Below are 26,176 nucleotides of genomic sequence, written 5' to 3'. Positions count from 1 at the left end.
GATGCAGTGAAAAGTATTGTTTCTTGCGCTTTATACAAGTAAAACATACCGATCATAGAGTACATAGGGGAGAAGGAAAGGAGAGAGTGCAGAATGTGGTGTTACAGTCATAGTAAGCGCATAGAATAAGATCAACTTAACAGAGTTGGAATACAGTTTTGAAAGCACAGAACGAGAGCAAAAGATGGACTTAGAGGGTAGGCTGGGAAAAGCTTGCAAGAGGCCACCACGCTTCAGCGCCATCTTGAGACATGAAGGAAACTTGAAGAATTATCTTCTTCACATCAACCCAGCCAAGACCCCTCCAGATCTCATACGTTTCAGTCAAGCCACCTCTTACTCTTCTAGACTCCAGCAGATACAAGCTCAGCCTGTCCAGCCTTTCCTCATAAGACAACCCACCCATTCCTGATATTAGTCCAGTAAACATTCCCTGAACTTCTAATGCATCTACGTCCTTCTTTAAATAAGGAGACCAGCACTTAACACAGTACTATCCATATCGGAAGACCACAACATGCAGGTAAAAGTGATTGTTGCCACAGCAACTCGGAATCCCTGAGTGAACTCAGTCGATTAAGTATTTGTAAATATCAGTGTCTAAGAAATTGGACTGCGTGCTTAATCCTAACACTATGTAAATATATTGAAGTACTTCAGAGTGCAACATGACCAATGTGTGTAGTTTGTAAAGAATTGCACTCCATGGAATGAAAATATTGAAATGTTCGTAATGTTCTCATTACTGATCTGAAGCATCTCGGAATACATCTTGATCCCTGAAGAGAATGTGAATATTATTGCACTTTACTGTTCGAACAATCTAAAATGTTTTGTCAACTCCAGACTCTAAACATTGACTCTGTTTTCTCTCTCCACCGATACTGTCAGACCTGCTGAGATTTTCCAGCATTTTTGGTTTTTGTTTCAGATTCCAGCATCTGCATAATTTACTTTTATGAACACGTGTTTTGTAATGTATTTTATATGAAGAACGCTACATGAATTACCATATTTTATGAATTAAAGCTTATTTATTAGTCACAAGTAAAGCTTACATTAACACTGCAATGAAATTACCATGAAATTCCCCCATTTGCCACATTCTGGCACTTGTTCAAGTCAATGCACCCAAACAGCACATCTTTCAGAATGTGAGAGGAAACCACAGCACCCAGGGGAAACCCAAGCGGACACAGGGAGAACAAGCAAACTCCACACAGGCAGTGACACGTGCGGGAATCGAACCCAGGTCCCCAGGGCTCTGAGGGAGCAGTGCTAACCACTGTGCTATCATGCCTGTATAATTACAGTAACACTACATTCTGTACTCTTGCCTTTCCTTCTCAATGAATGGTATGCTTTGTCTGCAAGAAACAATGCTTTTCACTGTATGTTAATACATGTGACAAGAATAAATCAAATCAAATCAAAGAATAAGGTATATTTTTGCAAAAAAAACTAAGAAAATGAATGCTTTTTGAGGCTCCTTCCCCAATTAACATCATTGGTGGAGACCTGCAATGTTGAGGTGGTTGATGGGGAGATGGAGGGAGGTTCCATCTCCAGCCATTAGTTCCCCAACATCCATCCTTGTTTCGTTGTGCCTTCCTCCACCAATGGGTAAGCAAAATGAATCTTTAACCAATTGGATGATGCTTGACTGTCAACCAAACAACTTTTCCTCCATTTTTAATATCCTTATATCTTGTAGGAACATTATGAGCGGCACGGTGGCACAGTGGTTAGCACTGCTGCCTCATAGTGCTAGGGACCCAGGTTTAATTCTGTCCTTGGGTCATTGTCTGTATGGTGTTTACACACTCTCCCCATGTGGGTTTCCTCCAGGTGTTCCAGCTTCCTCCCAAAGTCCAAAGATACGCGGGTCAGTGGATTGGTCGTGCTAAATTGCCTCTTAGCGTTCAAAGGAACTACAAAAAGTTGTGAATGTAGACCAATCCATCACACAAACCAACCTCCCATCAATTGACTCTGTCTTTGCTCCCTGTTGCCTCGGAAAAGCAGCCAGCATAATTAAGGACCCCACACACCCAGGATATACTTTCTTCCATTGGGAAACAGATACAGAAGCTTGAGTACCAACCAACTCAAGAACAGCTTCTTCTCTGCTGCCATCAGACTTTTAAATGGACTACCTCGCACTAAGTTGATCTTTCTCTACACCCTAGCTATGACTGTAACACTACATTCTGCACCCTCTCCTTTCTTTCTCTATGAATGGTATGTTTTGTCTGTGTAGCGCACAAGAAACAATACTTTTCAGTGTATACAATACGTGTGATAATAATAAATCAAATCAAATCAAAGATATGCACATTAGGTTGATTGGCCATGCTAAATTGCATTTTAGTGTCCAAGGATGTGTAGATTAGGTGGATTAGTCATAGTAAATGTGTGGGTTACATGGATACGGTTGGGGAAAGGACTTGAGTTAGGTATTGTCAGAGTGTCAGTGCAGACTCGATGGGCCAAATGGCCTCCTTCTTCACCGTAGGGATACTATGGCAAAAGGAAATGTTTAAGGAAAATAACAAACAGAACAATAATTTTTAATGTCGTGATGGTTTTGCACAGGGTCGCACACAGCAGTGTCCTGGATTTTGATCTTTAATTCCTGGAGACTCCAGGCCAATCCAGGAAGGGGGTTGGGAAACCCAAAACTGCTCCAGCAAATTCAGTCTTGGATTTAACAAGAACAGATGGTGAAAAACACAAGTGTTAATTGGACATTGTGTGTAACAACATACACCTGGGGAAAAAAAACGCATTTTACAGATGCTTTTATGTCAGGCAAATAGTAGAAAGAGCCTTTTGGCAGTCAATCTTCTACAGAAGCAAAGTTTTAAAATTCTGAGATGGTGATGCCACCTAGGTTTGTTGTACAAGTTATTGTGAACAAACAGACCGACACACAGAACCATAGAAAAGTGACAGCACAGAAGGAGGCCATTCAGCCCCTCTTGTCCATGCCAGCCCAAGGACAGTCAGGTGTCCCTTCTAATTCCACCTTCCTGTACCCAGCTCATAGCCCTGTAGCTTACAGCACTTAAAGGTGAAAATCCAGCTACTTTTCAAAAACAGTTTAGAGTCTCTGTCTCCACCACCAGCTGGGGCAGCAAAGTCCAGACAGCCACCACCCTCTTTTTCTTCAACATGTCCCCTTTACACCTATAAGAACATAAGAACTAGGAGCAGGAGTAGGCCATCTGGCCCCTCAAACCTGCTCCGCCATTGAATAAGATCATGGCTGATCTTTTTGTGGACTCAGCTCCACTTACCCACCTGCTCACCATAACCCTTAATTCATTTACTGTTCAAAAATTTATCTATCCTTGCCTTAAAAACGTTCAATGAGGTAGCCTCAACTGCTTCACTGGGCAGGGAATTCCACAGATTCACAACCCTTTGGGTGAAGGAGTTCCTCAGTCCTTAATCCCCATTATTTTGAGGCTATGCCCCCTAGTTCTGGTTTCATCCAACAGTGGAAACAACCTCCCTACTTCTATCTTATCGACTCCCTTCATAATCTTATATGTTTCTATAACATCTTCCTTCATTCTTCTGAATTCCAATGAGTATAGCCCCAGTCGACTCAGTCTCTTCTCATAAGCCACCCCTCTCAACTCCGAAATCAACCTAGTGAGTCTCCTCTGCACCCCCTCCAGTGGCAGTACATCCTTTCTCAAGTAAGGACACCCAGGTCCCTTTTCTAATCCCACCTTCCTGCACCCAGCCCATAGTCCTATATCTTGCAGCACTTAAAAGGTGCAGATCCAGGTACTTTTTGAAAATAGGTTAGGATCTCTGTCTCCACCACCAACTCCGGTAGCAAACTCCAGACACCCATCGCGCCCTGTGTAAAAATATTTTTCTTCCTCATGTCTCCTCTACATTTATCTTGAATCCATGTTGGAAATAGCCTCACTTTTTAATTCCAACCACCGTTTAAAACATTGAGCTAACTCTCAGGATAGGAAGCGTCGTTAAACCTAAAGTCAGGTAGAGTCTTGCATTGAATTTTGTTGGCTCACAGATTCCATTCACAAGTGTCCCGCAGAAGTTAGGAAGGAGCCGTGTGTTCTCCCAGGTAACCTCTTGCATTAAGAGTCAGCCCAGCTCAACTAGGTGTGGACACCACAATCGCTGCTGCTTTTACTCCAATGGGATTAATTTCAGGAAGGATACTTTGGTGAATGATTCCAAGTCGCACTGGGGAAAGTTTCCTGTGTGCAAATTGATCACTGTGTTTCTGACATCACAGCAGTGGCTATGCTTCACAAGTTATTCAGTGGCTGTGGATATTCTGGGATGTCCCGTGTATGTGAAAGGTGCAGCAGAACATAAGAACATAAGAACTACCTCGCTAAATATTTTTAAGACGCGGGTTGATGGGTTTTTGATAAGCGAGGGGATTAAGGGTTATGGGGAGAGGGCGGGAATGTGGAACTGAGCCAAGACAGATCAGCCATGATCTTATTGAATGGCGGGGCAGGCTCGAAGGGCTAGTTGGCCTACTCATAAGAACATAAGAACATAAGAAATAGGAGCAGGAGTAGGCCATCTAGCCCTTCGAGCCTGCCCCGCCATTCAATAAGATCATGGCTGATCTGTCGTGGCTCAGTTCCACTTTCCCGCCCTCTCCCCATAACCCTTAATCCCCTCTCTTATCAAGAACCCATCAACCCGCTTCTTAAAAATATTTAGCGAGGCAGCCTCCACCACTTCAACGGGCAGAGAATTCCAGAGATTCACCACCCTTTGAGTGAAGAAGTTCCTCCTCAACTCCGTTCTAAACCGCCTCCCCTTTATCTTGAGGCTGTGCCCCCTAGTCCTACTGTCTTTTTTGAGCGGGAAGAGTCTCTCCACCTCTATCCTATCCATCCCATTCATCATCTTATACGTCTCAATGAGATCTCCCCTCATTCTTCTAAACTCTAACGAGTACAAGCCTAATTTATTCAGCCTCTCCTCATAGCTCAACCCCCTCAACTCCGGCATCAGCCTAGTAAACCTCCTCTGCACTCCCTCCAGGGCCAAAATATCCTTGCATAAGTACAGCGCCCAAAACTGCACACAGTACTCCAGCTGCGGCCTCACCAGTGCCCTGTACAGCCGCAGCAAGACCTCCCTACTTTTATATTCAATCCCCCTCGCGATGAAGCAGTCTGGACTCTACTAAAACTGCACACTTCTTTCAAAGGAAATCTCCCTGTGACCACATACAGCAACATCCCCACCCCAACCACCACACATGTACATACACACCCCACACACACACACCCACATACACCCATACACACACACAGAAACACCCCCAGCCCAACCACCACACATGTACATACACACCCCACACACACACATGTACATGCACACACACACAGCAACACCCCCACCCCCAAACACCACACACGTACATACACACCCCACACACACACCCCCCACACATACACACACACAGCAACACCCCACCCCAACCACCACACACACACACACCCACACACATAGACATAGTCCCTCCAACACACACACACACTGACCCCCCCATACACACACACAGTGACCTCTCCACACACACACGCACTCACACTCACCCACACACACATTCATACATACTGACCCCTCACACACACAGATACACACACACACTCACATACCCTGACCCCACACACACATCCCACACACACCCCACACAGACACACACACACAGTCCCTCCAACTGTCCCCCAGACATGTTCCCCCCCCAACACACACACACACAGCCCCCTCACACACACACACACACACACACAGCACCCCTGCCATATACACCCCCCACACCCCCCATTGCCTACCTCACTCACACACACACACACACTGTTCTCTGTCCCCACACACACCCACACAGTCCCTTCCCATAGCAGACACATACAGATATGTGCCAGAGATAGGAGCAGATTAAACTCTGCCCTGGAGAGGAATGTGACGCCGGGGTTAGAAGCATGAATCCCAGAGTGGAGAGTGGCGGATGGAGGGTCTGAAACAGCCCCAGACCGAGACCACATCCTGCCTGGGACACTGCGGGGTGGGTATTAGTCACCGAGACATTCTCCGTACCCGCGGCTGCTGGAAGAGTCGGAATCGTTCAGAATAGTTCAGGGGCAGAGAGAGGGTGGAAAAAAAGATTCGATTTCTTGCACTTAACCTTCCAGCTCACAAAATAAATGAAACGAGCTCGTTCGGTGAGAAATCTATTCTCTCCTGCCAGCCTTCCTGTGAAGACCCACCCCCACCCCCACAGTCGGGTGGGAGTTCCAATGATGCTGTCTGATTGATGGGATTCTTTAGGAGATGTACACTTTCCCTGGCCACAACAGCCAGACTGTGTGTGTGTGTGTGTGTGTGTGTGAGAGAGAGACCCTGCCTCCCTCCTTAACCCAACCCCTCACCCCCCACCTCCCCCCCAAAAAAAACCCCCAAAGAGCCTCTCTCAACACACTCACCCCCGGGGGTCGCAGCATGCAGGACACAGGGAGCTCAGGAGAGGGTTTGGGAGGCTGGATTGGACCCTGTGTGAGCCACAGCTACAACCTGACTGCTGCCAACCACAGCCTGACTGCTGCCAACCTCAGCCTGACTGCTGCCAACCTCAGCGACCCTTTCGCCAGGAATGAGAACCTGGCCAAGACTGAGATCTCAGTGCTGGGTATCATCTTCCTCCTGGCCGTGACTGGCAACCTGACAGTGCTTCTGGCTCTGTACAAGACCAAGAAGAAGAGTTCCAGGATGCACCTCTTTATCAAGCACCTGAGCCTGGCCGATCTGGCCGTCGCAGTGTTCCAGGTGCTACCCCAGTTTATCTGGAAGATCACCTACCGCTTCCAGGGTCCGGACTTTCTCTGCCGCATTGTCAAGCACCTCCAGATCTTCGGCATGTTCGCCTCCACCTACATGATGGTGATGATGACTGCCGACCGCTACATTGCCATCTGCCACCCCCTGAAGACCCTCCAGCAGCCCACCAAGAGGTCCTACATCATGATCCTCAGCACCTGGCTAGGCAGCCTCCTCCTCAGCTGCCCCCAGTACTTCATCTTCTCCCTCCGGGAGATCGAGGAGGGCTCCGGGGTCTACGACTGCTGGGCGGACTTCATTCTGCCCTGGGGCATCAAGGCGTACATCACCTGGATCGCCGTGGGGGTCTTCGTGGTGCCCGTCCTCACCATGGTGGCTTGCTACACTTGCATCTGCTACAACATCTTCAAGAACATCAAATACAAGACCAAAGCTGCCTCGGAGACCTCCTTCAAGAACGGCCTCATCACTTCTGGTGTCAACAACGTGAAAACCATCTCCAAAGCCAAGATCCGGACAGTGAAAATGACTTTGGTTATAGTCTTGGCTTATATTGTGTGCTGGGCTCCCTTTTTCACAGTGCAGCTGTGGTCTGTCTGGGACGAGACAGCTCCAAAAGACGGTAGGTGCACATTTAAATAGGCAATTTCCTTTCTCAGTTGAAGTGTCACTTCTTGTATTTTTTTCCCTACACCTTATCCTACCTTCCAGACAAGTGGCCCCAATTATACAGCCGTTCTGGGGATTAAATAAGCTTGGGGACACAGCCATATTCAAGTTCACTCCTCTGTTTAGAAGTCGTCCCCTTTTCTGAGGTTTACACTGAAAATTAGTTTGTGGAACCGTCCGACTAGAAGTTATCACTTTTTTTTGAGGATTGCAATGTAAATCAGCTTGTGGAACCATGAAACTAAGATTAGGTTTAAAGTTTTTATTTATTAGTGTCACAAGTAGGCTTACATTAACCAAAAGAAAATGCTGGAAATTTTCAGCAGTTTGGAGTCCAGATGAGCCTTTGTCAAATTGACAAAGGGTCACCTGGACTCAAAAGGTTAGCTCTTTTCTCTCCTTACAGATGCTGCCAGACCTGCTGAGATTTTCCAGCATTTTCTCCTTTGGTTTCAGATTCCAGCGTCCGCAGTAATTTGCTTTTATTCAGGCTTACATTGACACTGCAATGAAGTTACTGTGAAAATACCCCTAATCGCCAAAGTCTGGCACCTGTTCATCGGGTCCACTGAGGGAGACTTTAGCATGGCCGATCCACCTAAGCAGCATGTCTTTCAGACTGAGGAAACAAACCAGAGCACCCAGAGGAAACCCACGCAGACACTAGGAGAATGTGCAAAATCCACATAATGGCCCAAGCTGGGAATCAAACCCAGGTCCCTGGCCCTGTGAGGCAGCATTGCTAACCACTGTGCCACCCAGATTTAAAATCTGAGATTGAAAGTTCAGAGTAGGCATTAACTAGCACGAGTAATGGTAAGATTTTTCTCTTAAACTGAACTGAGTAACCTTAAAATATAAGTACAATGATGTTTGAAATATATTTTAATCTTGTATATTTCATAGTTAATAAGCTTATTGAAAAAGACATCATGTTGAAACTTTGCATCTTGCAGTCATCAGGTCAGATTTTAAAAATCCTGATGAGGGCAAGGTGAAAAGTTTCAGACCTGCTAAGATTTTCCAGCATTTTCTGGTTTTGTTTCAGATTCCCGCAGTAATTTACTGTAACTGACAACAAAACATGCTTGTTACCTGGGGATGAATGCCTATTAATTTATTTGAGAGCTGGATTTGTGCCAGCGAGAATGATGAACTTCAATAACAGAAAGAAATAAAGTTAATGCTCTGGAGAAGAGATTTAAAGCATCAACTCTGTTTCTCTCTCCACAGATGCTGCCAGATCTATTTGAGTTTTTCCAGCATTTTCTGTTTCTTTTTAGATTTACAGCATCCACACTATTTCACTTTTATTAAGATTTGTACTCACATTGCATCCTTCACACTGCAGACACCGCTTGATACTGGCCCCCGTTCTGGAGCCCATCTGGGAGTTATACTGTTAGCCCCTCAACAAGACTAAATTGAACTTTTAAAATGCAGAGCCCCGTGCACAGTATGTTGGTGGATGTTAGTGAAGAACAGTCTGTCCTGTTGGTTCTCTCTTAATAATGAGCGCTGAAAATTAATTTACAGATTGGGAATATCATTGACAGGAGCAGCATTGGTTCTTCTTTCTCATTCCATGCACTAAGGTGGACTTTAGTCTGTTTTCATAGCAAGTAATTTTCAGCACAGGTCACTGGTCAGCACAGTGGCACAGTGGTCAGCACTGCTGCCTCACATCTCCAGGGACCTGGGTTCTGTTCCGGGCTTGTCTGTGTAGAGTCTGCATGTTCTCCCTGTTTCTGCATGCATTTCCTCCGGGTGCTCTGGTTTTCCTCCCACAGTCCGAAAGATAAGAACATAAGAAATAGGAGCAGGAGTAGGCCAACTAGCCCTTCGAGCCTGCCCCGCCATTCAATAAGATCATGGCTGATCTGTCGTGGCTCAGTTCCACATTCCCGCCCTCTCCCCATAACCCTTAATCCCCTCTCTTATCAAAAACCCATCAACCCGCGTCTTAAAAATTCTCCCTCAGTGTACCCGAACAGGCTCTATAATATGGCAACTAGGGGATTTTTCACAGTAACTGCATTGCAGTGCTAATGTAAGCTTACTTGTGACACTAATAAATAAACTTAAATTAGTAAGAGGCAGGATTGGATCTATTTCGGACAAAGAGGGTAAAATGTGCTTAGAGGAATAGAGCTAATCCAAAATACTTACGAAGTACTTTACATTGGTGTTTACTAAGATAGGAGATATTGACAGGTCAGCTGTAGAACTGGAGATGTTAAAGTTACTTGTGACAAGTTGGGCCAAAGGGCCTGTTTTCATGCTGGTCTGCAGCCAGGGGCTTATAGCTTACGGGATGCCACTTCTCAACGAGTGCAGCTGACCAGGAGTCTCTCCCACTCTTAATGCGTACCATTGGCTTGTTGGAAGGATTTGCAAGTTGACACTTAACCTGTTTGATCACGTTATGAACGCATCTGCTTGACCATCAAGTTCTGGGTGGGACCGGAACCCAGCGCCTCTGGCTCAGAGGCAGGGACACTACCCACTGGGCCACCAGACCTCCTCCAGCATCTATTGCCCGTCCCTACTTGCCCTTGAGAAGGTGGCAGCGAACATAAGAACATAAGAAATAGGAGCAGGAGTAGGCCATCTAGCCCTTCGAGCCTGCCCCGCCATTCAATAAGATCATGGCTGATCTGTCGTGGCTCAGTTCCACATTCCCGCCCTCTCCCCATAACCCTTAATCCCCTCGCTTATCAAAAACCCATCAACCCGCGTCTTAAAAATATTTAGCGAGGTAGCCTCCACCACTTCAACGGGCAGAGAATTCCAGAGATTCACCACCCTTTGAGTGAAGAAGTTCCTCCTCAACTCCGTTCTAAACAGCCCCCCCTTTACCTTGAGGCTGTGCCCCCTAGTCCTACTGTCCTTTCTGAGCGGGAAGAGTCTCTCCACCTCTATCCTATCCATCCCATTCATCATCTTATACGTCTCAATGAGATCTCCCCTCATTCTTCTAAACTCTAACGAGTACAAGCCTAATTTATTCAGCCTCTAACCTTGACTAAAACTGACAAACTTAATTGGGCAGGTAAGAGTCAATCATATTGCTGGAGGTCTGAAGGTCACATAAAGACTGGATTAGATAAGGATGATAGATTTTCTTCCCTATAAGAGGTTAATGCACCAGATTGGCTTTTACAGCAATCTGATATTCCATAATCATTCAATCGTTGATCTATCTCTCCGGATTACTTGTCCAATATTCTAGTTACAATGCTACCATACTCCACAAAGGATGGCAGGGAACTTTGCAGTGTTTAAAATGATGGTTTCACACCAGTCGCTGTCCAATTGAAGCCTAAAACAGTGTTGGTCTCCCTCTGCTATGAAGCCTGACATCCTGTGCCGAAATTTGAAGAGTGCTTCCCTCCGACAGTGGCTCAGACCACACTTGGAGTAGCATGCACAGTTTTGGTCACCTTGCTTAAGGAGCGACATCCTTGCATTGGAAGCAGGTCAGAAGAAGTTCACTAAGCTGATACCCTGGAATACGGGCTTTGTCTTATGAGCAGGCTGAGCTATACTCACTGGAGTTTAGAAGAATGAGAGGTGACCTTATTGAAACGTACAGAATTCCTGAGGTGGCTTGACAGGGTAGATGCTGAGAGGATATTGCACCTCATGGGGGATTCTGGAGCACAGCTTCAAAATATGGGCACTCAGAAGATTATTAGTGTTTTAAATTCTCTTCCCCAGTGAGCAGAGGAGGCTGGCTCTTTGGTTATATTCAAGAGTGAGCTAAACAGATTTTTGATTGACAAGGCAGTCAGGGGTCAATGTTGCGAGTGTGGGGGGATGGGATTGGCAGGAAAATTGGAGTTAAGAACACAAGAAGATCAATCAGGATCTTAGTGAATGGACCAGCTGACTTGAGGGGCTGAATGGCCTTCTCCTGCTCCTATTTCTTATGTTTCTAGTTTTTATTAGCAAGGCAGAGCCAGAATTCCAAGCAGAGACTATTTGAATGACCATTTCATATCTGCAGCCGATTAGTATGCAATGTATTTATTTGATTGACCACAAAATCATTAGTGAAATCATGGAACCAAGAACAGGAGTAGGCCATTTGGCCCTTCATGTTTGTTTTGTCATTGATTTAGATCATGGCTGAGCTTCAATCCAACTCCAATTACTTGCCTTATCTCCATATCTCTTGATATCCTTAACCAAGAAAAATCTAAACATCTCGACAATCACAACCTCCAAGACTCTTGGACAGAGAATTCAAGATTTCCACCATGTTGGTAAATGGAATTAGTCACATCCTGATTAACCTTTTACCAGAATTGCTGAACACAGGGCTTTTAAAGTTTATTTATTATTGTCGCAAGTAGGCTTGCATTAACACTGCAATGAAGCTACTGTGAAAATCCCCCAGTTGCCACACTCCGGGGCCTGTTCGGGTACACATGAGGGAGAATTTAGCATGGCCAATCCACCTAACCAGCACGCCTTTGGACTGAAGCAAGACACAGGAAAGCAACAGTTATGATACCAAGTTATAAAAAAAAGGGCAGATTGATTAAACTAATGAATGGTAAGCCTACAAATTAACTTTAACTTTACTTTGGACAGCATGGTGGCACAATAGGTAGCACTGCTGCCTCACAGTGCTAGGGACTCAGGTTTGATTCCTGGTTTGGGGAACTGTCTGTGCAGACAGTCTGCATGTTCTCCCCATGTCTGCATGGGTTTCCTCCGGTTGCTCTGGTTTCCTCCCACAGTCCGAAAGGCGTGCTGGTAAGGTGCATTGCCCGCACTAAATTCTCCCTCAGTGTACCTGAACAGACACTGGAATGTGGTGACTAGGGGATTTTCACTGTAACTTCATTGCACTGTTAATGTAAGCTTACTTGTGATGCTAATAAACAAACTTCAACTTTGATAACCTAATAAATAATAATCCTTCAAATTTAATGCCGGCTATGAGTTAGAAAATAGAGAACATTCTGAAAAAGTGGGGAATGATTTTAACACGCACTTTCTGTGACAAAAGTGCGGGTTAAATGGTAATCTTTGAGGCTAATATTTTTAACTTTACAACAATTTACTGCTTCAATTAACTCATGAAGGCAGCTGGCAGCAGTTGGCAAAAAGATACACAATACTTGTATACTTGGATGGAGTCAGCATGTGTTAGCTGTTCAGGTATCAGCCCGTACTTGTTACTGATGCAGGAAATTAAAAATCATCCAGTGAAAATTGATGGTTCCAAACAATCAGAATAATGGGTGGCACAGTGGCACTGCTGCCTCACAGCGCCAGGGACTCGATTTCAATTCCAGCCTTGGGTGACTATCTGTGTGGAGTTTCGCCATGGCTGTGTGGGTTTCTTCTGGGTGCCCCAGTTTCCTCCCACAGTCCAAGATGTGTGGGTTAGGGATTGCCCCACCTCAAACTAGTGCCCTATGGCCATATGGTGCCATATGGGATCCATTGCATCTACCTGGGCAGGTAGGTAAGATCTCGATTTCACATTGCGACAGAAAGAAAGTGCCTCTTATAGTGTTGCTGTCCCTGGGGACTGCACTGGAGCATCAGCCTTGATTTTTATTCCTGAGGCAGGAAGCAGGACTTGCATCTAGTGACATGGAAACAAGTGATTGCGACTAACCCAGCCAGGCTGACACTTAACACTGCAAGAAGTCTCACAACACCAGATTAAAGCCCAATCACTTAATTTGATAGTAAACCCACAAGCTTTCGGAAATGCTGTTCCTTCATCAGGTGTGTGGAAGGTTTCACACCTATTGGACCTTTCACACCTATTCACACCAATATAAACCTATTGGACTTTAACCTGGTGTTGTGAGACTTCTTACTGTGTTTACCCCAATCCAACGCCAGCATCTCCACATCATGCTTAACACTGCAGTCGGGTTTATTCAGGCTAGCTACACCTTTAGAATTTGCATGGCAGTCCCAGGGCTCTTTACTTTAAAGACTACAACAATCTGCCCCATTAATCACGGGGAAGGAACAGTTTTAGCACACAACATGTTAGCTTGTTTTCATGGGATGCGTGGCTTTTTGATCCACTCTGTCTAATAATCTGATTCAAATAAATTTCCACTTGTCAGTTTTGTACCTTTTTTACATAAAATTCAAGCATCAATTCCATCATAAATCCATATCGCGAACAACTGCAATTTGAAATATTAGGTGCATTAATTCTTGCACGTAATGATGTGGAGATGCTGGCATTGAACTGGGGTGGGCGCAGTGAGAAGTCTGACAACACCAGGTTAAAGTCACACAGGTTTATTTGGAATCACTTGATCCTAAAGTAGGGACAACACGTTGGCACACTGGTTAGCACTGCTGCCTCACAGTGCCAAGGACCTGGGTTCCATTCCTTGCTCGGGTCACCACCTGTGTAGATTTTGTACCTTCTCCCCATGTCCATGTGGGTTTCCTCCGGGTGCTTTGGTTTTCTCCCACAGTAAAAAGATGTGCGGGTTAGGTAGATTGGCCATGCTAAATTGTCCTTTAGTGTTGGGTGGATAGAATCATAGAGATCCTAAAGTGTGAAGGAAGGCCATTTGGCCCATCGAGCCTGCACCAACAACAGTCCCACCCAGGCCCTATCCCAAAGCCCTACATATTTACCCTGTGAATCCCTCCAACCTATACATCCCAGGACATTAAGGGGCAATTTAGCATAGGCAATACAGCAGGGTAAATGTATGGGGTTACATGGATAGGGCCTGGGTAGGATTGTTATCGGTGCAGGCTCGATGTACTGAATGGCCTCCTTCCATACTGTAGAGATTCTATTCTATGATCATGAGCTTTTGGAGTGCCACTCCTTCATGATTCCAAATAACTCTGTTGGGCTTTACCTTGGTGTTGTGAGACATGCATATAATGTGAGCCTTCTGTTTTTCCCTTCCATCCAGTTCCCCATTTGGAATGTAAACTTCAGTACTTTTTCCAAACACAACCTAAATCCCGTCTGATTATGCCGCCGGATACACTTTCGACAATATTAAAAGCACATGTCCGTTAGGAATTTATATCTCAGTGCAAGTAGGAAAGAAGTTTATTTTCTGTCAACTTTATAAAAACGGATTGATAGCAACTACAGCACATTCTTGTAAAATTTCCATTAGTTTATCCCCAATAATTTCTTATTCACTTCTAAAATGTTGACTTGACACGCTGCCAATCTTCAGTCAAAGTGTGAGGTAATTCACTTTGGCAGGAATAACAGATGTGTAGAGTATAGGGCTAACGGTAGGACTCTGAATAGTGTGGATGAACAGAGGGATCTAGGTGTATGTGTACATAGATCCCTGAAAGTTGGGAATCAAGTAGATGAGGTTGTTAGGAAGGCATACGGTGTCTTGGCATTTATTGGTAGGGGGATTGAATTTAGGAGTCGCAGCGTCATGTTGCAACTGTACAAAACTCTGGTGCGGCCGCACTTGGAGTATTGTGTGCAGTTCTGGTCCCCACATTATAGGAAGGATGTGGAGGCTTTGGAGAGGGTGCAGAGGAGGTTTACCAGGATGTTGCCTGGTATGGAGGGGAGATCCTATGAGAAGAGACTGAGGGATTTGAGGTTGTTTTCGTTAGAAAGAAGGTGGCTAAGAGGGGACCTTATTGAAACATATAAGATGATTAGAGGTTTAGATAGGGTGGACAGTGATAGCCTTTTTCCTCGGATGGAGAAAGCTAGCACGAGGGGGCATAGCTTTAAATTAAGGGGTGGTAGTTATAGGACGGATGTCAGGGGTAGGTTCTTTACCCAGAGGGTGGTGAGGGATTGGAATGCTCTGCCTGCTGCAGTTGTAAATGCGCCTAGTTTGGGGGCGTTTAAGAGATCCGTGGATAGGTTTATGGATGGAAAGGGTTTGGTTTAGGTTAGAGGGTCATTGCTTTTTAACTGGTCGGCGCAACATCGTGGGCCGAAGGGCCTGTTCTGCGCTGTAATGTTCTATGTTCTATGTTCTATGCTCTATATGGGATCTTGCAACTCATTTGCAGTCACTCCAGGGCCAATTAATTTTGAGGGTTCTGTTTGGAAGGTGGAAAAAACTGAGCTTGAGCCAAAATCTAAGTGCGTGAGTTTTAAAGCAAGGGAAAGATAAAATGGATAGAATGAGATTTATCAAAGTAAAAACTTCAGAGGGAGGATAGGGAGGGAACTACAACTTGAGAAGAAATGTTTAGAACTTTGTCATTTTTAGATACAATAGCATTTTTAAGTCATAGCCTGGGATTTTCTGGCCTTTTCCCATCAGCGGGGTCCTCTAGTCTCGGTGAGGGGAGTCACTGCCCCCTCCTTCACACACCTCCCCCCTCCCGTGGTACAGTGGGTGAGCAACGCGCATGGCCATTGATTTTGGTGGGACTGGATCATCCCAGACAATCCACGCTTTTGTTTTGTGGCTTGGATTAATGTTGTAATGCCATGTAGTGCACACACATGTTGTCCTTGCACATGTGACCCTTCCCTTGGAGAAACTAACCATGTCACAGGAATTAAGCAGCAGGCATCTGTTTGACTGAAAATAGTCGCACTCTCGTCCCCTAGTCCAAAGGCTATGGACTCAAATTCCCACCTGAGGCCTTGAGCACATGACCGAAGCTGACTCTCTGGGCAATGAAAAAGATGCTGGCTGGAATTCCTGGATGAGATACACCCTGCTCCCGCTGTCAGCGAGAATGGAGAATTTGACCCTCAACCAAATCTCTATCCCCTGCAACGGGACAAGAGAATCTCAGCTGCGGGCAAGGTCGGAGAATTCTGGCCCGCTATCTTTCAGATGTGATGTTTATCTGTCTGTCTGTAGCAATATTCCAAGACATCCTCCTGATCTCCTGCCAATATTAATCCCTCAACTAACAATGGCAGATTCACTGACTCAGTCATTGTTTGTGGGATGTTGCTGTGTGCAAAATGACTCCTGCAAACGTCAATATAATATTGCAAATGCACTTCAAGCTATGGAGCGTTTTGGGATGTCTTAAGTACATAGAAGAATGTAGGTTTACTCTGATGACTGCATTCACTTACAGCAAGCTTCAATTCCAAATGCTAATCTTTTCTTTGTTTTAGCAAAGCATATGGCTTACATATGTAAGCTAGCACAGTAGTGAAGCTTCCCCTTATATCTGTATTACTTCACTACTGCATGATATTTGTCCACATGCACAGCTGTATGACTTGAAAATTAACAAAATGTATAATTAGCCAAGAGATCAGAGAATTGGACAATATGATTGGGGGGCGGCATGGTGGCAGTGCTGCCTCACATCACCAGGGACCCGGGTTCAATTCTGGCCTCAGATCACTGTCTGTATGGAGTTTGCACATTCTCCCCGTGTCTGCGTGGGTTTCTTCCTGGGTGCTCCGATTTCCTCCCACCATCCAAAGATGTGCAGGTTAGGTTGATTGGCCACACTAAATTGCCCGTGAATGTCAGGGGGATTAGGAGGGTAAATGTGTGGGGTTACGGGGATAGGATCTGGGTGGGATTATTGTCGGTGCAGACTCAATGGGCCAAAGGGCCTCTTGATTCTAAGATTCGATTCCCACAAAAGCCAATGACATTCCGAGGGTTAAATCAGCGCTCATGTGAAATAATTGCTGTGTTAGTCTATACTCTGTACACATAATAAAAGACAAAGTAGACTGAAGTAGACCCAAGTCCCTATCATTTCAGTGGAATCTTTGGTATGTTGACTGCCTTGGTTTTACCATCAATGTCAATTGGAAAAAGAAGAGTATTTTTGTCAGATTTTACACATTGTTTGGTGTTTCCACTGAGCACAGGCTCTTTCTTGAAGTTTTTTGCAAATATCAACTGCTGTTTGGAATATTTCAACTCTGTCTGGTGTTTTACCCAATTGACAATATTCACCTATAGATGCGTATCAATCTCAGGGAGCATGAGAGCTGAGCTGTCTCCTGCCCTCCACAAATCCACAAATTTGCACTTTCAATAGTTGTCACAACCCCGTGATTACAATTGAGAACTTTCACTATTTTCCCTCACCATTTGCGTTTTGAAGCCAATTTTACTTTCCTTTGCTCTCTCACTGAGATCGGGTGAGATTGGGTGATGGAGCACCTCCAGAGAGTACGGACAAGTTAATGGGTGGGATTTTCTGGCCTCATTCACCCCAAAACCAGAAAATCCCGCCCGAGGTAAATGGACCTTCTCATGGTCCATCCCTCGTCTGTTCTGATTTCCGTGGCAGGTGGGATGGTAAAATTCACCCAACATTTCAGGTTTGGACCCTTCATCAGAAAGGCTCAAACCCGAAATATTGGCTGAATTCTCTGATCTCACCCATGGCTGGGATTATTTGCTGTGAGTGGAGATTTGGCTGAGAGCCAGGTTCTCCGTTCTCATTGGCAGTGGCAGCGGGGTGTGCGGGATCGGAGAATTCCAGCCGTTACCTTGCGCCCTTCTCTCCATCAAGGCTAGGGATTTCTCCTCAGACTGGAGTTTGAACCATGGACTTCCCTAATCTTTTATATCTCAGTTATTCACTGAACAAGCTGGGTGAGCCATGGATCAAGTCTGGCACAAGCATTATTTGAATTTTCCTTTTGTGAGGCATTACACCGTAGAATCATAGAATTCCCAATAGTGCAGAAGAAGGCCACTTGGCCCATCGAGTCTGTACCAACCCTCCAACAGGGCATCTTATCCAGGCCCCATCCCCGTAACCCCACGCATTTACCCCACTAATCCCCCTAACCTTTGGTCTTTGGGAGGAGACCGGAGCACACGGAGGAAACCCACACAGACATGGGCAGAACGTGCAATCTCCACACGGACAGTCACCCAAGGCCGGAATCGAACCTGTGTCCCTGGCGTTCTGAGGCAATGGTGCTAACCACCGTGCCATCGTGCCACAGGTTTAGCATTTGGCAAATTACATAGGAACTGCAACACAGAAACATATCCAATTGGTCCATGTGGTGTTCATGCTCAATGCAAGTCTGTCAGTATAAGCTCAGATTCCATTATCCCTCAGACACCAATCTGAATCCCTCTCCCTCTCCTCAACTACTCTTTGTATTAGCAAGTTCCACATTCTCATTGATAAATAACATGCTCCTGAATTCCTCATTAGATTTATTAGTGACTATCATAGAATACCTACAATGCAGAAGAAGGTCATTCGGCCCATCGAGTCTGCACCGACCACATTCCTGCCCAGACCTTATCACTGTAACTCCACATATTACCCTAATCCCCCTGACACTAAGGTTAATTTAACATGGCCAATCCACCTAACCCGCACATCTCTGGACTGTGGGAGGAAACAGGAGCACCCAGAGGAAACCCAGGCAGACATGGGGAGAGTGTGCAAACTCCACACAGACAGTGACCCGAGGCCGGAATTGAACCTGGGTCCCTGGCGCTGTGAGGCAGCAGTGCTAACTAGCGTGCCATCATGCTGCCCTCTATTTATGGCCCCTAGTTTTGTATGGTTATGGCTGCCACCACACCTCCTCCCCCCACCACCTGACCAACCTCACTCCAAATGGGAACATCTATGCCTACACTGTAAAATATTTTCATAATCTTAACGACCTTGATCAGATTACCCCTCATCCCAGCCTGGTCAATCCTTCAGATCCGTAATAACTTTCCCAGATTCTGTATATGTAGTGTTCCAGCTCTGAAGGAATCTGCAGCAAACTGGGTGCGCCTCCAGCAATGTTTTCACACCACTTTGCTTTGGTGTCAGACCTGGCCCTGATTCCAGCTTCAGACCATATTGATATAATATCTGCTGTACTAGTGTGACATGAAACCATTTCACACTGAACCTGCAGCTGTAACATGGATACTACTTTATAAAACCAACTGAATTAAAGTTGAAGTTTATTTATTAGAGTCACAAGTTGGCTTACATTAATACTGCAATGAAGTTATTGTGAAAATCCCCTAGTCGCCACACTCCAGCACCTGTTGGGTACAAAGAACAAAGAACAAAAAAAATTACAGCACAGGAACAGTTCTTTCAGCCCTCTAAGCCTGCACCGACAATGCTACCTGACTGAATTAAAGCTCCCTACCCTTCTGGGGACCATACCCCTCTATTCCCATCCTAGTCATGTATTTGTCAAAGTATCCCTTAAAAATCACTATTGTATCTACTTCCACAACCTCCCCTGACAGTGAGTTCCAGGCACCCACCACCCTCTGTATAAAAAAATTGCTTTGTACATCTCCTTTAAACCTTGCCCCCCACACCTTAAACCTGTGCCCCCTAGTAATTGACTCTTCCACCCTGGAAAAAAGCTTCTGATAATCCATTCTGTCCATGCCCCTCATAATCTTTTATCAGGTCGCTCCTCAACATCCGTTGTTCCAGTGAGAACAAACCAAGTTTCTCCAATCCCTTCTCATAGCTAATGCCCTCCATACCAGGCAACACCCTGGTTCTCCTTCACCGAGGGAGAATTTAGCATGGCCAATGCACCTAACTAGCACATTTTTCAGACTACTGTCACTTGAGGGCAAAAGCTGGACCTTTAAACTTCTATTTCTGTTATCTGATCATGTGTGACGCACAACGGTAGCAATATATATCATCTATGGCTGGCATGGTGGCACAGTAGTTAGCACTGCTGCCTCACAATGCCAAGGACTCAAGTTCAATGTGTATGGAATTTCCACGCCACACCCATATCAGCATGGAATTCCTCGGGTGCTCCGGTTTCCACCCACAGTCCAAAGATGTATTGGCCACGGCAAATTGCCCCTTAGTGTCTCAAGATGTGTAGGTTAGATGGATTAGCCATTGTAAACGTATGGGGTTGTGGGGATTGGACAGGGAAGAGGGCCAGGGTAAGCTAATCCGTCAGAGAGTCAATGCAGACTTGATGGGCCGAGTGGCCTCTTCTGCACTGTGGGAGTTCTATGATTCTATGATCTGTAGGATGCACTGCAGCAAATTGTCACACCTCTCTCTTCCAAATCCACGACCTTTCTCATCCAGTGGAACAAGAACAGCAGAGACTTGCAAGTTCTGGTCCAAACCACTCACCATCCTGACTTGGAACTATATTGTCATTCCTGTCACTGGGTCAAAATCCTGGAACTTCCTCTCTAACAGCAACGTGGGTATACGTACACAGTGTAGCAGTTCAACACCAGCTTCTCAAGGGCAATCAGGGATGGGCAATAAATGCCTAGGCTATGACAGTCGCATCCCACAAATGAATCAAACATTGCATCAGAAGTAGAGACAGAGAAGATAGGAGCAGGAGGAGGCCATTTGGCCCTTTCAGCCTATTCCACCAATCATTGCAATAGTGGCTGATCATCCAACTCAATAGCCTCATCTTAGGGAGATAGGGATGTTCTCTGCTTCTGTAGTTTGCTTTTGGGTTTGACACATGTCGCTGAATAACTGAAGTCCCAGCGGTAAGGATAATTGGAAACCATTTTCTCTTCTAGCGTTTTAATGAGAGTGAACTCCCAAGAGAAGTTCAGTAACCTTTGCCGCTGTTCTTTGCAGACTCTACGGACACAGTGTTTACCCTCACCATGCTGCTCGCCAGCCTGAACAGCTGCTGCAACCCCTGGATCTACATGTTCTTCAGCGGCCACCTCCTGAGCGACATTGTCCACTTTTTCCCCTGCTGCCACAAAATCACCCAGAAGCTGAAGAAGGAGGATTCGGAAACCAGCATCAAGAGGCATACCCTGCTGACAAAGATCAGCCACAGGAGCCCGACTATCAGCTCACACAACGTGAAGGACAACGACACCCCCTGCCAGTCATTCCAATCCTTGCCCATGGGGACCTGAGCCGATGTCTCCTCTTCACCCTCATTAGAATTGTAAATATCACCTTTAATTGCACTGCCACTGAGGTGGTGATCAATGATCAATTAGCCAAAGCTTACTCTTACATTCGCCATACTTCAGTAACCCAAGTGGCAAGATGGGAGGGACTGAATCTTAAGTATGACCAGCTGCACTTCAGGAGCATCGCATTTATTTTTTGTTGACTTGATTTTTAGTAGGAATAAAATGTTCAGTCTTGAGGCTGTCGTGTCCAAATGGTGATCATGTCTGTATTGTAAAAGAGTGGAAAAATCTCAGCAAACATCCCCAACTTTTTATCCCCCCATTATTCATTCATGGGGTGTGGATGTCGTTGCCAAGGACAGCATTTGTTGCCCATCCCTATCTTATTGCCTTTGAGGGTGGCATGATGGCACCATAGTTAGCACTGCTGCCTCACAGCACCAGGGACCAGGGTTCGTTGGGTCACTGTCTGTGAGGAGATTGCACGTTCTCCTCGTGTCTGCGTGGGTTTCCTCCAGGTGCTTCGGTTTCCTTTCACGGAGCAAAAATGTGCAGGTTAGGTTGATTGGCCATGCTAAAATTGCCCCTTAGTGTCTGGGGGTTAGTGGGATAAATAGTGGGGATATGGCCTGGGTGGGACTGTGGAAAGTGCAGACTTGATGGGCTGAATGGCCTCCTTCTGCACTGCAGGGATTCTATGATTCTATCAATGGAGTGGCTCGCTAGGACACTTGAGGGTAGTTAAGAGTTAACCACATTGCTGTGGGTCTGGAGCCACATGCAGGTCAGACAGGATGGCTGTGGGTCTGGAGTCACATAGAATAATAGAATGTTTACGGCAAAGACGGAGGCCATTTGCCCCATTGTGTCTGTGCCGGCCGAAAGATGAACCATCCGGCCTAATCCCACTTTCCAAAGTGTGATCCCTCGCCCTGCAGCACTCGAGGTACACATCCCAACACCTTTGAAATGAGTTGAGGGTTTTTGCCTCTTCCACCCTTTCAGACAACGAGTTCCAGAACCCCCACAACCCTCTGGGCGAAAAGGAATTCCTCATGTCCCCCTGGTTTTTCTACCAGTCACTTTCAATACTCAAGGAAAGAGGCGCTTCCCATCCACTCTATCCGGGCCCCTCACAATTCTGTACATCTCAATCAAATCCCCCCTCCCTCTCCTTAGTTCCAAGGAAAACAACCCCAGTCTATCAATCTTTAACTGCAATTTTCCAGTCCTGGCAAAATCTTTGTGGACCTCCTCCGTGCCCCCCTCAAATCCAATCACATCTTTTCTGTAACGAGTGGATCAGAACTGTATACAATACTCACGTTGTGGCTTAACTACTGATTTACAAAGTTCCAGAATAACCTCACTGCTTATATTCTATGCCACGGTTCATAAATGAAAGGATTCCATAGGCCTTTTCAACCACCATATCAGCTTATTTTCAGGGATCTGTGTAAATGTAGGCCAGGTCAGGCAAGGATGGCAGATTTCCTTCCCTGTAAGACATGAATAAAGCAGATGGGGTTTTAAACAGCAATCAGTTAAGGTTTCAATTTCAGATTTTTTTTTATTATGGGTGGCACAGTAGCACAGTGGTTAACACAACTGCTCTACAGCGCCAGGGTCCCAGGTTCGATTCCTGGCTTGGGTGATTGTCTGTGTGAAGTTTGCTCATTCTCCCCATGTTTGTGTGGGTTTCCTCTAGGTGCTTCAGTTTCCCCCACACTCCTGTGATAGATTGGTTAGCCTTGCCAAATTGCCCCTTCGGCCAGAGTTTTACCCCCCACATGCCACAGAATTCGGAGCGGGCGAGGGGCGGAAGATGGAAAGGTCCATTGACCTCAGGTGGGATTTTACAGTGTTTCAGGATGAGCAAGGACGTAAAATCCCGCCTTTAACGTCAGGAGGATTAGCAGAGTAAATACGTGGGGTTACGGGGATAGGGCTTGAGTGGGATTGTTACTGGTGCAGGCTTGATGGGCTGAATGGCCTCTTTCTGCACTAGAGAGATTCTATGAATTGAAATTCCAACAATTGTCATGAGGTTCGAACTATCAGTGATGATGAGCATGAACAGGTCTTGCTGATAATCTCTGTGGTTTCCAACGTTGTAATTAAGTTGGTCTTGGCAGTTGACTACCAGTTAGTTGCAGTAATATGAGAGGGGTTCCCTCCTGAATATAACCTCGGGTGTGTGGTCTCATGGCTAGTGTGGCAGCAGTCAACACTCTCAGCATTCAATTATGTGGCTCAGATTGCCAACCAAATTGCCACACTGTCATTTGACTTTATGTCCCCTTCTGTGCACTCTGTTTAGCAAGGGTGGAGAGGCTGATGATGTGTAGCAAGTAAGAGATAAACCACAAAGAGGTCTAAATATGTAGTCAGAAATTGGAAAATAGAAATCTTCAGCAGGAGCATGGTCCGATCTTCGGGATCAAATGAAAGAAAATTAATAGGACTTATATCGAGAGGAGGGCAAATGACCTCCTTCAGAAATGTTACTGTGAAGGCAAAAAAGTAATTGATGAAAGAGAGACCTTAGTAATAGACTGGGAGAAGACAGCAGACAGACACAGAGACTGACTCATGAGAGAAAGAAACATCAGCACAATGTTGTGGCTTGAACATCAACTAAGAATACGGCTGAGTGTGACTGACAGGTGTAAATAGATAGTTACGATGGGATTAATGAGAAAAATAACCTATTTAGTGAAGTCACATTACGGTCCTGTTGACTTGGACACGGGGACACTATTACATTGTGGCAGAATGCTGCTTCACTTCAGGTCACCTTTGTCCTAATGCGGGAGATGCCAGCCAGGTACAGAGGCTGTGGAAGGAGATGGACCGCCCTGGGGCGCCTCCTCTTCAATCATTCAGAGTAACATTACTGGAGACCTGGGAATAGGTGCTCTCAACCTGGTCATAACAGAAACAAAAAATTTACAGCGCAGAAAAAGGCCATTCAGCCCGTTATGTCTCTGCCGGGATATATGGCACAAGTGTTTGAGAGAGAAAAGGAAGAAAATATCTTTGAAGCGACTTGGAAAAATGTAAACACAAATGTGTGTGTGTGTGTGTGTGAGTGTGTGTGTGTGTGTGTGCATTCGTGTGTGTTTGTGTGCACTTCTATGTCTGTGTGTGTGTGTGTGTGTGTGTATGCATGCACGTGAGTGCATGTGTGCATGTGTCTTTGTGCATGTATGTGTGTGTCTGTATGCATGTATATGTGTACATATATGTGAGTGTGGCTGCTGTGCATGTATGAGTGTGTATTTCTGTTTGTGTAAATGTGTGTGCAATGTGTCTGCATGTATGTGTGTCTGTATATATGTGTGCAGGTGCATGTGAATATCTGCGTGTGTGCGTGTGTTCGTGTGCATGTAAGTGTGTGTGTGTGTATGTGCGTGTGTGTGTGTATTCATACGTGTGTATATGTGCATGTGTAAGTGTGTGTCTGTATGTAGGTGTGTATATGTTTGTGTGCATGTGCGGATATGTGTGTGTGAATGTCTGTTTATCAACATCTCACTTACTTTCTTCAGATCACCAAAAAGGTTATATTCCAGCCCCACGCAGCCCTGAGAAGCTTTGTAAATACATCTGGAAGAAAGTACGAGAGTGATTTAAAATTCTCGAATGAAGTATATTTCCTGTTTAAATCTAAGATATAAACCTGTGAAGCATATACCTCTTTAACGTGTTTATTTGTCCAGCTTCATCCTACCATCCTCTTCACCCATCCCCCCAAGCTTGCCTTCATCGAAAAACACATGAATAATTTTGGAATTCAATCTTTAAGCTGCCTTTAGCCATTTGGATATTGTAAATAAAGTTCCAGTTTGAGAACGATTGATCTTGGAGTCTGTTTCTGTTGATATTTAATATCAGTGAATAAAGGATTTATTTGGCTGATTAGGTGGATTTGATAGTGTGAAGTGCTCTTAATTATGAGCAGTAGCTAATGTGATTTTTTAAAATTCATTTTGCGGTATGAGGGTGTCACTGGCTGGGCCATTTATTACCTGTCCCTAATTGCCCTTGAACTGAGTGGCTTGTGAGACCATCTTGGAGGCAGTTAAGAGTCAACCACACTGCTCTGGAGTTACGTGCAGGCCAGACCAGGTAAGGACAGCAGATTTCCTTCCCTGAAGGACGTTAGTGAACCAGATGGGTTTTTATGACAATCAACAATAGTTCCATGTTCATCAGTAGATTCTTAATTCCAGATTTTTACTGAATTCAAACAGTGGCACAGTGGTTAGCAATGCTGCCTCACAGTGCCAGAGGAGCTGGGTTCGATTCCCGGCTTGGGTGATCGTCTGCACATTCTCTCCATGTCTGCGTAGGTTTCCTCCGGGTGCTCCAGTTTCCTCCCACAGTCTGAAAGGCGTGCTGGTTAGATGCAATGGCCATGTTAAATTCTCCCTCAGTGTGCCCAGAGTGTGGCGACTAGGGGATTTTCACATTGCAGTGTTAATGTAAGCCAACTTGTGACAGTAATAAATAAACTTTTAAGTTTCACCATCCATGGTGGAATTCGAACCTGGCCTCCAGAACATTATAATGAGTCATTGGATTACTAGTCCAGTGACGCTACTAGTACACCAGCTCCTCCCCTGGATAGGGGTGATTACTGACCATTTACTTTCTGCTTCAGTGTTAATGGCACAGTGCATTTACCCATGGAGGTGCTGTGATTCTGGGCTTGCAATGACCAAAAGAAAACATGAGAGAACATTTAATCAGTCTGTCAACACTGACTTGATCGAATCACTAGAAGATCACAACTCAAGCGGGGAGGAAATGGGAAATTTGACCCTGCCAGAAAAGGT

The 26,176-nt window shown here is 45.4% G+C and overlaps 1 protein-coding gene across 1 annotated transcript; it reads left to right on the top strand.

The window, feature by feature from the left end:
• Positions 1-6,477: 6,477 nt before the first annotated feature.
• avpr1aa (arginine vasopressin receptor 1Aa) lies at positions 6,478-24,429 on the top strand. The gene is made up of 2 exons (XM_080191288.1): positions 6,478-7,474; positions 21,040-24,429. Exons 1-2 carry the CDS (start codon positions 6,517-6,519, stop codon positions 21,330-21,332), a joined length of 1,251 nt encoding a protein of 416 aa, XP_080047414.1. The 5' UTR covers positions 6,478-6,516; the 3' UTR covers positions 21,333-24,429.
• The last annotated feature ends 1,747 nt before the right edge of the window (positions 24,430-26,176 follow it).

Source organism: Carcharhinus amblyrhynchos, chromosome 6, assembly GCF_965287045.1.
Source record: "Carcharhinus amblyrhynchos chromosome 6, sCarAmb.v2.hapA, whole genome shotgun sequence".
Lineage (NCBI taxonomy): Eukaryota > Metazoa > Chordata > Chondrichthyes > Carcharhiniformes > Carcharhinidae > Carcharhinus > Carcharhinus amblyrhynchos.
The sequence above is the reverse complement of the archived record's forward strand: the minus strand, read 5'-3'. Positions and strand labels throughout refer to the sequence as shown.

What these genes read in the sequence shown, in the direction of transcription:
- avpr1aa (XM_080191288.1), top strand. Translation starts at nt 6,517, where the DNA reads ATGCAGGACACAGGGAGCTCAGGAGAGGGTTTGGGAGGCTGGATTGGA. An exon ending in CGAGACAGCTCCAAAAGACG is followed by an intron (nt 7,475 to 21,039) that starts GTAGGTGCACAT and finishes TGTTCTTTGCAG; the next exon opens with ACTCTACGGACACAGTGTTT.